Source organism: Aspergillus fischeri, genomic scaffold, assembly GCF_000149645.3.
Source record: "Aspergillus fischeri NRRL 181 1099437636264 genomic scaffold, whole genome shotgun sequence".
NCBI lineage: Eukaryota > Fungi > Ascomycota > Eurotiomycetes > Eurotiales > Aspergillaceae > Aspergillus > Aspergillus fischeri.
Window position 1 is genome coordinate 3,308,506 of NW_001509762.1, and position 12,213 is coordinate 3,320,718.

Genomic DNA, 12,213 nt, shown 5'->3' on the forward strand with positions numbered 1-12,213 from the left:
GGGAAGATGGCGAGTCGTGACTACAGATTAACTTCGGTGTTCGGACGAGGGAGCCGAGATCTAATTCCAGCACCCTGATACAGAGCACCCTCCGAGGAATCCGGCAAGACATGACAAAATTGAGCTCTGACGATGAGGATGGTGCAAGGGGTCTTGGCTCGAGAGGCTAGTCAAACGATATTCTAGGTTGCTCAGTCACGGAGCTTTTGTGGGTGTTGGGCTCTAGAGAGGGATGCCCATCCCTCAGCTCTCAATAAGTTCAATCAAGGGTCGACGATATTGGCCCTGCTTGTCAGAGGCCTGAGATTTACGGCCTGCCTGCCGAAGACTTAACATGGAATTGCGGCCAAATATATCATCTATATATATATATATATATATATTTGTCGCAGTACTGAACCACGTAGGAACTCGGGATACATATAAATATACACATGTTTGAATTTGTGATATGGTTACAGAGATGTGATGAAGCACAATCATCGTTATTTGCATCAGCATGATAACGATAACCATAGATATGATCATGGATCACCGATAAAAATCCCTTGAGAACTTGAGCCGGACTGCGCTGATTATCTTGGGGCATTGACCCCCTCATCGGCCAAGGAGACTGAGTTTCAATGAATCGCGATGCAGCATGCGTTGGCGATCATCTGTGGGGGATAATTCGATAACCCTGTATGTAGGAAAGGTAAGCAAGGGAAGAGAAGGAGGGCTCTGACCCAGTGCCCGGTTACTCCAAGTTTAGAATCAATACTTGGTATATTCAGTGCGGACCATTGGCAATCGTGGTTGATCGTATGAGGGAGCAGGACGTGACAATCATTGACTGTTGCTTCTACGATGATAATGATGTTCCCTCTCAGATGGCGTTGGACGTGTCAAGATCAGTGCTCCATATCAACGGACCTTGGATAACGATAGAGGGCAAAACACGTGGATAGAGGGGTATCAGTGATACCATGGTCTTCAATAGGTACTCGGTGCTCAGTGATGGTCAGGATTGGTGAGAACTTGCTGCGACCTTCGATGGCTTTGATGACTATTATATATTTTTTCTAGCATAATCAAGTGACGATGTTGGCCTTGGTTGATTCCTTGGTCACGTATGGAGTAAGGTTCTCACAGGGTGAGTGTAAGCCCTTGGAAGAACAGCAAGGCCTATGGACATTGCAGAGGGACTACCCCCATAGCCCGATAGAGCACTCACTACATGAAGACAGTCTCGTATGAGAAACGTAGTAAGATCGCGCCACTGACTCTGCCTAAGATTACCCATTGCGGTAATCTGAACACAGTGGCAAATGATTCTGGTAAACAAATAGATAGGCAGACCATGTGACGATTGCCGGGATTCGATGGAGGTTTGATAATCTCCAGCACATGCAAGGGAGAAAAGCAAAGAAGTGGCTACTCCGTACTGCCTACTGGAATCATGCCTAAGATAATCATCATCCCTGTAATCCAAAACCCGTTTAGACACCACCCCCCGCGTGTCCGTCTTATCAACATTATCGATAGGAAGGAGCAGGGACCATAATTGAGGTCATTATTGTCATCATTCTCCGGTATCAGTCCTGATACCGTGTAGATCAAGGGGACTTTATCGAAGCTATTTTGAGAATAATCAAACTAGAAACCCATCGTTTGCGTGATTTAGCCTATTTCCACCATAGAAATTTCCATTTGAGAATAAGGAATCGAATTGAAGAGTAGCTTGTAAAAAGCTAACTTTGTGGTTGTTGTTGACTAAGGTATTCAGGCAAGTAGGTGGTGTTGTTTGTTGTTATTGTTACGGTATTGTATCGTATGATCCACGGAACCCTTGGGGTGGGGAGGGGGATACGCGTGACGCTCCCGGCGCTAAACCCCAAACGGGCAGACAGTCAACAACAAAAGACGCGCTGCGCGTGCGAAACCAAAAACATCGAGTCCCGCCTGAGGATTGGCTGGAGATGGGGGGCGAATCCCCCAGTAGATACTCCATCCGCTCACAAGTCCTCCTACGGATTGACGGAGTCTGACGATTGACGGTGCCTGGCATAGGCTCACGTAACTGAAACTCTTTTTCGCCTCTCCTTAAAACTTTCTATCCTCAATATAACAACAACCTACCGAGCTCTGATCGTCTAGAACATAAGATCTCAACTACTGTCGTTGGACTCATCCAAAAGGAAAGAGGAACCCACAACCTTTTTAACCCACCATATCAGATCCTCCCCGTTCTTCCCCCTCCCTTCGGATGATTTATTGGGCTTTGACTCTGCATACCGCAACTTCCGTCTATCGTCCAGTGTCCACCCCTCCGTTTATCGACTCCATCAGCTCATCCCTTCCTTCGCTACCCCCTCTCTTCCGACCAGTCGACCTTTGACTTGCCTTCGCGTGGCTGTCTGGAAGCTCTAGAGTCTGGCGTCGTTTACTTCTTCGGGAGGCTCCCAATAATCTCTCGACCCCTTGTGCGCCCTGCTCGTCTGCTTTAAAGAGGGAGCCATTCAACGTTTAAAGGAGGAAAGGGAGACTCAAGGGACAAACCATATTGCTGCTGTCAACTCCCCTTCAATCAGTCAAATCCGCCCTTTCGTCGTCTTGAACTCTTCGCATATTCTCGCGCCTTGGCTATCCGTCATTGTCGTGCATTACTCGCGTCGGAAACTCATTCGCGCCTGTGCCTCTCGCCAGTCGCTCTTGCGCCTGTTCGCGTCGCGCTTGCTTCTCTGACGTCCTGTTGTTATTCCAAAACATTCCTTTGTCCATTGGTTGCGCTCCGAAAAGCTCCAGGAAAATAGAGCCGCCATACCACCGAGTGTTTCAGGCGTGTGGTCCCAGTGCTACAGCGGGCACAAAGGAGGCTCAACACGCTTTCCGTGCCTTTTTGGTTCCCCTACTGGCACACTTCCCTTGGAGTTGGATGGGAGATTGCCAAGGACTTTCAGAACTTGGTGCTCGCCATGAGTCGGTGAAGTGCCACCCGTCAGTTGTTTCGCATTGTTGATACTGTTTGTCCCGCTTTGAAACAATAGCTGTTGTTTGCTTCGCCCCCAAGTCTCACAGCATTCCGCTGCTGTCGACTCGCCTCGCCTTCTTCAAGTCAGACGCGAGGACAACAGCACCGCCACCGGCGCTCTCCCCTCCCCATTGCTTTGTTATTGTGAACGCCAGTCGCGGTCTGGTTTCAGCCTTTGTGGTGATTGCTCCTTTCATTGCGGCATCATCACCATCACAACTATTCTAAGCGTATATCGTCTTTCCTCCTTTACAGCAACCTACGCTATCAATTAAGCACGACCACAATTGTTGCCGATAATTTCCAATATGGTAGCAACATTCTCACCGCATCGCGATGCGGGCGGCACACTGCACTTGCCCTCACACTCAGGAATCCATCACGTTGATGCAAGCTCCGCAATCAGACAGTTGCGCCGGTCATTATCGCGATCACCTTCGAAGAGCTCCAATTTCACAATTCTCGCGTCTCGAAGTCACTCGCCATCGAAAAGCACGCCATTTATCTCGTCCCCTCTCTCACCATCGCGACGATCCACACAGAACAACTTTGTACTCTTCCCCAGTACATCCCATCCATCTCCGTTCGCGCTTCCGTACCCACCCAGCGCCAAAATCACAAGGCCTGTCATGCGACGGGCGCGAACATCACCGCGAAGTCCCGTCAAGCGCGCCCTCAACATCTCGACAGACCAAGGGAATGCCAAGCCCGCGCAGCCGGCTCCAATCATGGCATTATCGCCAGTCGGCGCGGAGAACACACCTGCGGCTCCAGCGCTTGACGTAGAGTCTAATGACAATGTCTCTGAAGGCACGGGCTTGAACGAGGCTTCGACTTGCGCAGAAAACACGCCTGCACCGCGGCCGACACTGTCTCGGATCGAGAAACGACGCAGTGGGACTTTCGGTTCATTTGCTACCGTCAGCCCATTAAAACGTAGTGACGGGATTATGAACCTCGACCGAGCATCACGAGGCAGTCCCTCGGCCAAGAGGCGAAGTGTCCACGCCGCCAACTACCCAGGCGAATTCAGTATCTTCAACAACGAGGGCCCTCCCCCCAGCACTGTTGAAGATTTTGCTGCAGAAACTCCAGTTGTCACTGATACGCCATCTTTTCCTTCACCTGTTCCGCCTTTCGGGAGCCCGTTCAACACCATTCCCAAACGTTCATCATCTCTCCGTCGCTCGACACTGCAGCAACGCCAAACCGACCGCTCCCTTTTCTCCCGACCCAGGAATATTGGCGAAACAGCCGAGACGACGGATCCAGGTTCTCCCATGACCGTCCGTCCGCGCATGTCTCTGGACGGTAACCTCTTCCAGCCGAGTCGCGAGGGTCTCTTTTCTCCGCGACCTGCACCAGTCAGCCCTCTCTTCTCATCACATGGCGCCGGGGGTGCAGGACAGGTGCGTCCTGCAGCGCATCCTCTTTCCAGAACTATTACACAGTCCTCGTCCAATTCAAGTTTGGCAGACGATTCGCCTACTCATGAGCCCATGCATAAGTCCGAGCGGCCGCGCGGCGTCTTCGATTTCTCCAAATCTCTTCCTGCGGGTGCGACACGACCTGGTGCCGTACGACACCTAAATCGTGAGGACTCGACATCATCCGTCGACTCGTTTGCGACACCGGAGAATTACAAGCTGGTCAAGCCTCTGCCGGCCGCATTCATGTCAACGGGTCTAATCTCGAAGAAGAATCGTAATGCAGAAGATCACCAGAACATGCTCGGTTTCAACAAGAACATGCCTGATACGCCTTGCAAGCGACCCATCAATCTGTTCCCCACAGGGCAGAAGCCGATGTCCGAGTGGGAACGCCCTCGATTGATGCCACAAGCAGATGTCGTGCCATCTCCCTCCCCGTCCAATCCCCCCAGCGCGCGTCCCACGTCGGGACCTTTCGCACGGGGCATGGGAATCTTTGGGAACTCATTTAACAAGCCAGACCTCTCGCGTCGAGGCAGCTTCGTGAGCGTGGACGGCGATGAGCTGACCCAGTCTCAGTCACCTTGCGCTCAGCCGGACAGTCAGCCATTGAGCGAATACGATCTTCCGCCGACTCCAACGAAGCAAACTTTCTTCCCCTCTCGAACCTATCCGCCTGCCACGCAGCAGATTGCATCCTTGGAACGACTATCCGAAGCACTCGGAAACAACTCAAGTCCTTTGCATGACAGGTTCCAGCGGGGTTCTCCTCGCACACCTCAGGATCACCTCTTCCCTCCAGATCCCAGCGGCCTGTCCATTTCCGCACACAACGACCAACACCCTCTCCAACCGGACTTCAACTCCTCGAACTTGCCAGCAACACCCACCGGCCCACGTGATTCTTTCATGCAATCGGGGAAGCGACCTAGCCTATCATTGAGCGGATACCACGCCCCGGATGTTGACCCAAGCTTGAGCTCTCGCTTTGAACATGTGGAGCTTGTGGGAACCGGCGAATTTTCCCAGGTCTATCGCGTGGCTCAGGCTCATGAAATGTCACTATCGTCCATATTTTCTCTCCCGAATGGGGCCAAGTCTCCCGACTCTCTGCCTGCACGGGTGTGGGCCGTCAAGAAATCAAAACAGCCGTATGCCGGCCTGAAAGACCGTGAACGCCGCATCCGTGAGGTGGATGTACTGAAAGCCCTCACCAACTCGGACCACGTGATTTCGTTCGTCGACAGTTGGGAAGACAGCGCTCATCTGTACATCCAGACGGAATTTTGCGAGGAAGGCAGCCTGGATGTGTTCCTTGCCCAGGTTGGCCTCAAGGCGAGATTGGATGATTTCCGGATCTGGAAGATATTGTTAGAATTGTCCTTGGTATGTCAACCTGTCTATGTTTCCTGTTGAAAATTAGAATAGTGGGCAAGGGCTAACCTCCAGCAGGGTCTGAAGCACATTCATGACTCCGGCTTCATCCATCTTGATCTCAAGCCGGCGAACATCCTCATCACCTTCGAGGGTGTCCTGAAGATTGCCGACTTTGGCATGGCCGCCAGATGGCCTGCAGAAGACGGCATAGAGGGTGAAGGAGATCGCGAGTACATCGGTCCTGAGATTCTGATGGGCCGCTTCGATAAACCCGCCGACATATTCTCGCTGGGCCTGATAATGTTCGAGATTGCGGGCAATGTGGAACTTCCCGATAATGGTCTCTCATGGCAGAAGCTTCGGAACGGCGATATGAGCGACGTGCCTAGCTTGACCTGGAGCTCCGAGACCAGCATCTTCCGCGACGCTTCCGGAAATCCCATCTCGGAAGAGCCGTCATTCGAGGAACTCTGCGCCTCGGACTTGGGCGATGACGATTTTGGGGAAGATAGTTTTCTGAACAGCCGCCCTCGTCAGGCAGTGCCTCTGGCGCGCAGTGGGGAGCTGGTCAATCCTCCAAGCTTCATGATCGATGCGAGCCACGAGCAAGCCTTGGACAAGATTGTCCGGTGGATGATTTCCCCCGATCCTTCTGACCGACCCACAGCGGATCAGGTTCTCGAAACCCATGGGGTCCAGTTCGTAGAACGTCGTCGTCGTGCTGGGGCCACAGTCTACGAAGGCAACTGGGGCCCTGCGGACGAGATCCTGGCTGAAGATGCCGAAATGATCGACGTGTGAGCGGGAATCCTCGATATATCCGCGCCTTATTTGAACGGAGTCGGTGCATTCTCAATTCTGCGCTACACTTCCTACCATATCGATGTTCAAACAGCACCAGGGGTTCGTTGAGTTCCTGTACGCCGGTTGCCTATCTATGATCGAGCCCGGCTCTGTCTTCCTCTTTTGAATCAAGAAGGATTCCTCCCCTGTGCATATCGATTCATCGATCCTCAGATTATATGGTCGAAAACGGTTTCGAGATTCGACCTAGACTCCGTATGAGTCACCTTTCGCTCGTTTAAAGAATCTTTTCCTTTGTCAGAGTCTGATTTAGCGTCTGATTCCGCCTGTTTTTTTCTTCGAAATGTACCGATGTCCTGCATGATTGGATTCCCTGCTGTGTATGATGAACCTGTTCTTTTTCCTTTTCTTCTCGCAACATCTGAAGCCATTGATCTCATCTTTTTTTTTTTTGTTTTCCCCCACTCTCGCATTGCCAGTGGGATATTGAGCAAGGATACCATTCAAGGGAGCAGGGGGCGATCGGTACTGTGATTTGAACTTTTATCTCTTCCTTTCTTTTCCTTTGTTGGAGTGAATCGGAGTGTAATGGATCCTTGGGCGGTGATGATGATGAATGAACCTTTCCTACAAATTTGTGACCCCATCTCCATTCGGCTGGATCTTCTTTTCACCCATTGTCATTATTTTTTTCTGTTTTTATTTTCCAACTGCAGTCCTTGGGAAGCACGGACTGGCCAGCCGATATGGGATCAAGCGGGCTTGAGAACTGGGTAATACTTGTGATTTATACGTGTTGAGTCTGGACGCAACAATTGGTGGTAGATAGAATGAGAACATATTAAATATCTTCGTCTAGATTTATGCATTCTTTGAGCTTCTCAGATCAAACCGTGGGTAGATAGTGTAGACTACCATACCATGGACGAGTATCAGCTTGTTCTCGCCACTGCCCAACTTCTTGGCACCACAGCTTGACCTTCGGCGTGGATTTTCGCGACCGCCGCTCCGACAGCTATCTATCCATTCCCAGGCCGTTGGTTACTCGGTCACGCAAGTTTTGTTGCAACCTCATTGCTTCCTTCGTTACCTTTACAATTCTACAACAGACTACTTTGTTCATTTTAACTGGACTCCTGAACAGTCCAATCATGCGCGATAGCATCTACTAGAGCAAAGGGCTCAAAAAGGTTGCAACACATTGAACGCATTCACCCTAGCATCTACACCGATAACCGACATAGTAATGGATCACAAAACCTTTGTCTCTGACTCCCTGATCCGTCTGACAGGCGCGTCGGATCCCACCGTCGTCGACTTCGTCCTCGCCACCGCCAGTACCGCCAAATCCGCGACCTCGTTACAGGACAAACTCCTCCCCTTCCTCGACGGAAATGCCGACGAAGTAAGCTCGTTCTGTGCGGAGCTCTACCGACGCGCAGGCAAGAAGGATGCGTCCGGATCCGGTGGCGCGGCGGGCCGAGACCGCAGCGATGGCGCGTCGAAGAAGAAATACCGATTAGTTGATATGGAGCCCGATCTGACGGACGCGGCGAGCTCGTTGGGGCCGCAGAACGTCGAGGCGGAGCGCGATAAACAAAGACGCCGAGAGAAGGACAAGGACCGGAGTCGCGGTCGATCGGAGAAGGAGGATAGTCGCCGGAAACGTGACCGCAGCCGTAGCCGCGATGAGGGCAGTCGCGAGCGGCAGCGCTCGAAGAAGCTGCGGAGACGGGCTGTGGATGATTTTGAGGAACGGTGGGGTGACGAGGAGATCCCGGATGACGACTATGAGGATGGGGGTGAAGAGGGGCAGGACTTTGATGAATCGCCACCGAAGCGCACGCGGCTGGAGGATGGGTCGGCCTCGCCTCGGTCCACGGCCTCCGACGAATTAGATCCAGAAACGAAGAAGGAGTTGGAGCGCAAGCGGGATCTGGAGGAGCGGGACGAGTTGGCCAAGCGTCTGGCTAAGAAGGATGATGGCAAGAGCAAGAAGATCGTCGAGGACCGGACGAGAACGAGTGAGGCTGCGCGACGGCGGGCTCTGGCGGACGATGCGACGGCGCGGGCGGCTGTCATGCCGGATCTGCGGCTGCGGTCACGGCAGGAGTATCTCAAGAAGCGAGAGGCGGAGCGGCTGGCGCTGCTGCGACAACAGGTCGCAGAGGAGACGGCCGAGCTACGCGAGAATCCCAATCTGACCCGTCGGGAGAAGGAAGAGTTTGCGCGCAACCGGGAGGTGCTGCGGCTCGCGGAGGAGCGCTTACGGATCGACGACCACCGTGACGGGTATATGATGCCGGAGGACTACATCACGGAGAAAGGCAAGATCGATCGGAAGAAGAAAGAAGAGGCGCTGTATAAGCGATATGTGGACCGTGACGAGCGCGGTCAGGAGCGGTTCATCACCGAGCACGAGGAATGGGAGATGGAGCAGACGGCCAAGGCAAAGGCGCAGATCAAACGGGCAGAATTCGTGGACGAGGGCGACTACGAGTATGTCTTTGACGACTCGCAGAAGATCAATTTCGTCATGGACACCAAGCTCGAGGGGACTCGCAAACCATTGACGCAGGAGCAGCGGCTGCTTCAGGAGAAGCTGGACGCGGCGGAGAAGAAAGCGGCGTCGATCGAGGAGACACGGAAGAGCTTACCCATCTACCAGTTCCGGGATCAGATCATCCAGGCGGTGCATGATCACCAAGTTCTGATCATTGTAGGAGAGACCGGTTCCGGCAAGACCACGCAGATCCCGCAGTACCTCCACGAGGCCGGGTTCACCAAAAACGGTATGAAGGTGGGATGTACGCAACCGCGACGGGTGGCCGCCATGAGTGTTGCGGCTCGTGTGGCTGAAGAAATGGGAGTGAAGCTGGGCAACGAAGTGGGCTATGCTATCCGTTTTGAGGACAACACCAGCGACAAGACGGTACTCAAGTACATGACCGACGGTATGCTGCTGCGTGAGCTGCTAACCGAGCCAGACCTGGGCCAATACTCCGCCCTGATGATCGACGAGGCCCACGAACGAACTGTGCCTACAGATATTGCCTGCGGTCTGCTCAAAGATATAGCCAAGGCGCGGCCGGATCTGAAGCTCCTGATCTCTTCTGCCACCATGGACGCACAAAAATTCCAGAAATACTTTGACGATGCACCCATCTTCAACATTCCTGGTCGTCGGTATCCCGTGGACATTCATTACACCTCGCAGCCCGAGGCGAATTACTTGGCTGCCGCCATCACGACCGTTTTCCAGATCCATGTCAGCCAGGGGCCAGGGGATATCCTGGTGTTCTTGACCGGTCAGGAAGAGATTGAAGCGGCTGAACAGAGTTTACAAGAGACGGCCCGCAAACTGGGGAGCAAGATCCCCGAGATGATCATCTGTCCCATCTACGCCAACCTACCGTCTGAGCTCCAGACCAAGATCTTCGAGCCCACCCCACCTAAAGCACGGAAAGTCGTGCTGGCCACGAACATTGCCGAAACCAGTTTGACGATCGACGGCATTGTCTACGTCATCGACCCGGGATTCGCCAAGGAGAATGTTTTCAATCCGCGCACAGGCATGGAAAGCCTGGTGGTGACACCTTGCTCGCGAGCGTCGGCGAACCAGCGAGCTGGTCGAGCCGGTCGAGTTGGGCCGGGAAAGTGTTTCCGCCTGTACACGCGATGGGCTTACTACAACGAGTTGGAAGAGAGCACTACGCCGGAGATCCAACGGACGAACTTGAGCAGTGTCATTCTGATGCTCAAATCCTTGGGAATCGATCAGCTGCTCGACTTTGACTTTATGGACCCCCCGCCGGCCGAGACGATCATCCGCGCACTGGAGCAGCTGTATGCCCTGGGGGCGCTGAACGATCGCGGGGAGCTGACCAAAATCGGACGGCAGATGGCCGAGTTCCCTACGGACCCGATGCTAGCCAAGGCGATCCTCGCAGCGGACAAGTACGGCTGCGTGGAGGAGGTCCTGTCGATTGTGTCGATGCTAGGCGAGGCCAGCGCTCTTTTCTTCCGTCCCAAGGACAAGAAGATCCACGCGGACAGCGCGCGCAACAGGTTCACCGTCAAAGACGGCGGCGACCACCTGACGTTGCTCAACATCTGGAACCAATGGGTGGATTCGGACTTCAGCTATATCTGGGCGCGCGAGAACTTCCTCCAGCAGCGGAGCTTGACACGCGCGCGCGACGTGCGCGATCAGCTGGCGAAGCTTTGCGACCGCGTCGAGGTCACCATCAGCACATGCGGATCGAACAACTACGTTCCCATCCAGAAGGCGATTACAGCCGGCTTCTTCCCGAACGCGGCACGACTGCAGCGCGGCGGCGACAGCTACCGGACGGTCAAGAACGGCCAGACGGTCTATCTCCACCCATCGAGTACCCTGTTCGAGGTCAACCCCCGCTGGGTGATCTACTACGAACTCGTCCTGACGAGCAAGGAGTACATGCGCAGCAACATGCCTCTGCAGCCAGAGTGGCTGGTCGAGGTTGCGCCGCATTACTACAAGAAGAAGGACCTGGAGACGCTGGGACTGGACCGCAAAGTCCCCAAGGGACAGGGTGCAGCCGGCGAGAAGAGCAAGGATTAATCAGCTCAGCATCAGCATCAGCATCTATCTGTATCTTGTATATACTTGTAGCATTTCTCGCAACAATACCAATCAATACCTCTAAAACTGGATAATATTCATATCCACTCCCTCAACGAAGTACGCCGTACTAAAAGTAAGCTAGGTAAGTGCTGAGTGGAAATGGAGTCACCAATCACCGCCCACGCATTAGAATTTCCCACGGCCGCGGTTCGGACGCGAGATTTACGGTTTACCTCGGCTGTCGTAGACTAAGACCCCAGCTTCATAGACAGCTACGGAGTACTCCACTGTCATCTCCCCATTGTACTCCAACTCCATCAGTCAACCACGAGACCTCCATATCGACATCACCAACCTCAACTTCTCCTTTAGAAATCACCACGATATCAAGAGAGAAAGAACCCAAAGAACGCCGAGAACGAAATGACCCAATCCTTCACCCCCGCCGAGGTCGCAACCCACAATACTCCCGACAAGGGCCTCTACATCATCATCGACAACAGCGTCTACGACGTGACCAAGTTCATCGACGAGCACCCCGGCGGCGCCAAGATTCTCAAGCGTGTGGCGGGCAAGGATGCCTCGAAGCAGTTTTGGAAGGTGCGTGCTACCTTACCAACGCACACATGAAAAGAGGGCTGAGCTGATGTTAATGGTTGTAGTACCACAACGAGGGCGTGTTGAAAAAGTATTCGCCCAAGTTGAAGATTGGGGAGGTGAAAGAGGCTGCTAAGCTGTGATTTATATAATGATATGGTATTGGAATTGGAACTGGATTGGACTGGGATTGGGATTGGTCTACAGAGTATATCCTGATGGAAGAGGAAGCGTATCAGGCGGATGACCTTGATGGTTGTGTCCCGCGATAGAGATATATGTATATGCATATTGACTGACTTTTCAAGAAGACCCAATGCGGAAATACAAGCGAAGCGTCAAGTGGTATCTCTTGCAACATACAGTAATAACGATATATACAACAAAAA

At 53.0% G+C, this 12,213-nt stretch overlaps 3 protein-coding genes across 3 annotated transcripts, besides 1 other annotated feature; all 3 read left to right on the forward strand.

Annotated features, from left to right (window-relative positions):
* Nucleotides 1-350: 350 nt before the first annotated feature.
* Nucleotides 351-383: a microsatellite.
* A 2,935-nt stretch (nt 384-3,318) lies between these two features.
* Nucleotides 3,319-6,618, forward strand: NFIA_083420 (tyrosine protein kinase SWE1; the record flags this gene model as incomplete). Its single annotated transcript, XM_001260287.1, has 2 exons — nt 3,319-5,826; nt 5,893-6,618. 2 exons carry the CDS (start codon nt 3,319-3,321, stop codon nt 6,616-6,618), a joined length of 3,234 nt encoding a protein of 1,077 aa, XP_001260288.1.
* A 1,249-nt stretch (nt 6,619-7,867) lies between these two features.
* NFIA_083430 (putative mRNA splicing factor RNA helicase (Cdc28)) lies at nt 7,868-11,224 on the forward strand (the record flags this gene model as incomplete). Its single annotated transcript, XM_001260288.1, has 1 exon — nt 7,868-11,224. The coding sequence occupies one exon, from the start codon at nt 7,868-7,870 to the stop codon at nt 11,222-11,224; it is 3,357 nt and encodes a 1,118-aa protein (XP_001260289.1).
* A 426-nt stretch (nt 11,225-11,650) lies between these two features.
* On the forward strand, nt 11,651-11,967 carry NFIA_083440 (cytochrome b5-like heme/steroid binding domain-containing protein; the record flags this gene model as incomplete). The annotated part of the gene is made up of 2 exons (XM_001260289.1): nt 11,651-11,827; nt 11,890-11,967. The coding sequence occupies 2 exons, from the start codon at nt 11,651-11,653 to the stop codon at nt 11,965-11,967; spliced, it is 255 nt and encodes an 84-aa protein (XP_001260290.1).
* Between the last annotated feature and the right edge of the window lie 246 nt (nt 11,968-12,213).